General features: G+C 66.2%; 1 protein-coding gene across 1 annotated transcript in view; it reads right to left on the bottom strand.

Moving 5' to 3' along the window:
- The window catches only part of IGSF9B (immunoglobulin superfamily member 9B), a 42,910-nt gene extending 40,943 nt beyond the window's left edge, over positions 1 to 1,967 (bottom strand). Inside the window, 1 exon segment of the mRNA XM_009281303.2 lies at positions 1,823 to 1,967. Within this exon segment, the coding sequence (XP_009279578.2) occupies positions 1,823 to 1,967 (145 nt within the window).
- Between the last annotated feature and the right edge of the window lie 757 nt (positions 1,968 to 2,724).

The raw sequence follows: 2,724 nt of genomic DNA, 5'->3' as shown, positions 1-2,724 counted from the left end.
CCCCCCTCACTACCCCCCCCAACATCTCGGTGGGGGCTGCACCCCCGCACTGCAAGCTCGATCCCCCCCCTGCCTGCCCAGGGGTACCCACAGCCCCCCGAAAGCATCCGCCTGCCCCCTGGCAGGGGGCAGCCCTCGCCCCCTCCCCCAGCTGGAAAGCAGCATCTGGGCTTTCAGCGCGATTCCTGCGTTTTAAACCCGATTTTCCAGATGGATGGAGGGCGACGCGCAGGTCAAGTGACATGCCTCAAGGTCATGAGGGGCCGGCGGAGGAGCAGGATTAGCTGCGAGGGGTGGCTGGGCACCCCGTTCACGGCAAGATGGTGACTTCAAACCCCGTCCCTGGGGACAAGGGGTGTCCTGCGGGACCGCCAACACCATCCCCATGCAGGCAGGCAGCTGCCCTGGTACCCCCAGGGGAGCGTGCATGCTCAGGGTACTGCCCCACGGCAGCCCCCCATCCACCACAGTGGGTCCCCACCCCCCGCGATGACACAGGTGGGACCGTGCCCAGCCGGGTGGCCGCTCAGCGAGCACATGTGCTGGCACAGGTCAGTGCTCAGAGGGGCACAGAGATGGAGCGTGCAAGAAAATGACTTCCTCATGGTCACCCCAGTGTCCCCACTCCCACCTGGGGGTGCCCGGCATCCCCTCCCTCTGAACACCACTGGCTCAGAGTAGAGCATCCCCACGTGCCGCACAGCAGCCACCTCACGGGAGCCATCATCTCCCAGCAACAACCAGCAGCTACCTGCGTGCTCCCCCCGAGCGCCCTCCGCGCACAGCAAGGCCGAGCGAGCAGCTGCAGTGGGAGGCCAGAGCTGAAACCGCTCCTGGGGGAGACCTCCTGCACCCGGAGAGTGCTGCCGGAGTGCTGTGCCCCCCCCCCTCCCCCTCCCCCCCAGCTCAACCCAGCACATCCAGACCCACATCACACCGGTACCCACGGGCAGGCTGCCCACATCGCCCTCCCCACGGAGCAGTGCGTACCGCCCCGATGCCTTCACAGCCCTTCGACTGGTAACTGGGATGCAGGCAGCGTTCCGAGCTGTCCGCCAGCAGCTCCTGAATCACGCTGTTCCTGGCTCAGGCAGCCCTCCCACCAACGCCAGCCTCTCCATCATGAAGCGGGAGGAAGGGAGTTGTTTTTCCAAAGGCCAGCTGGTTGCTCAGGGCCCCCAGCTCGGGAGATGCCTACCGCAGGGGAAGGGAGAGGGAAGGACTCCTCCATCGGCACGGCACTGGACCCGCTGCTCAGCTCGCCCATCTGCAGGGCTTCTCTTCCAGCTTGAAGCCACAACCTCCAAGACGGAGGACTGGAGGTGAATAGGAGCTAACCCATCCTGCCGCAGCTCCGGAGAAGAACTTGCAGGGTCCACCCATCACCAGCGAAGCTTCATCTTCCAAGTCAAAAGGCAAGCGAGCCGGGAAAGCATCACCGCAAAAACCCGCCAGCAAGCCAAGTCAATGTCCAAGATGCACACGTCCCTCCCTGCCTCAAGCGCTCCCATCCAACAGGTCCAGAGGAGCAGAAATCCTCTGGGGAAGGATGGAAACGGGAGCTGGGCCAACCTCCTTGGCCGCTCCCAGTGCCAAACCATCCCCTTGCCAGAGGAGAGTGGGGCCAAAGCCGCATGTGCCAAAGCCAGTGGCTGCTGGTCCAAACCCCTCCACAGCCGAAGAGGCACCAGCCCTCGCGTGCAACAGCTCTGCGCCCGGAGCAAGCAGGGGATGCAGCACCTGCACCGCCACAGCAAGCCACTCCAACCAGCCAAGATCGGCACCACAAGCATCACCTGCCACGGTGTCTGGTGGGGGGTACACCTCTTCAACGGGAGCCCTCGCCCAGGGCTGGCGAAGCCGAATCCTCCCTCCGCAAACCGCACCAGCCGGATCCGCGAACATCCCCACTTGCCGTGCAGCACCGCGTCACGCTTGTGGGAGAGGGAGGAAAAGCCCCTCGGCATCACGGTGCCGCCGGGAACGCCAGGAGGCCGGATCCCTCCTCCGACACCCACTCCCGGCGCAGTCACGTCCCGGCTCTCCTCCCCCACGCCGTAAGAGGGGATAACGCGCCCTCCTTCCCTCTCTGAGCCGATTAATGCCTGGAAAGCCCTTGGAGAGCAGGGCCAGGCAAGAGGGCTGCCCGGGGCCAGCACCGCTGCATCTCGCCTGGCTCTGTGAGGAGGAGGCCATGTGGGGAGGAAGGCCACGGCCAGGGGAAAAGCCCCAGCAAGGGCACCGGCACATGGCGAGCCTCAGCCCTGCTCCAAAGCCCTGTCCCCAGGCAATGCAGGGTGACAGCCCCCCCCGAGGGGGGGACAGCGCTGGGGCCAAGGGGCTGCAGCAGCCAGGGCGCATCTCGCGGGCTCCTGTCCCCACGCAGCCTTCCCGTGGGGGCCGCGCCGGGCCGCAGCGCCCCCTCGCCTGCTACGCCCGGCGCCCACCCACGCATTACTCACAGCACGCTCATTCATCACGTACGCGCCGCTCCATACGCGCAGCACCCCCACGCCTGGGGTCCCCAGCACCCACCCACCCTGGCACCAGTTCAGGAGCCCCATCCAAGTGACTCCAGGGTATTTGCAGGTTCCCAGGCGCTGAACTCGCCGCTCTGCTCCTCTCCCAGGCAGAGGATCCCTCTGCAAACCACTGCTGCAAACCACCTCCTCGCCACGCCGCAGGATGCATTTCAGGCAGGCAGCAGCCGGCCGCAGCTCGGCA

The sequence above is a fragment of the Aptenodytes forsteri genome, unplaced genomic scaffold (genome assembly GCF_000699145.1).
Source record: "Aptenodytes forsteri isolate BGI_AS27 unplaced genomic scaffold, ASM69914v1 Scaffold324, whole genome shotgun sequence".
In the NCBI taxonomy this organism is placed as follows: domain Eukaryota; kingdom Metazoa; phylum Chordata; class Aves; order Sphenisciformes; family Spheniscidae; genus Aptenodytes; species Aptenodytes forsteri.
The sequence above is the reverse complement of the archived record's forward strand: the minus strand, read 5'-3'. Positions and strand labels throughout refer to the sequence as shown.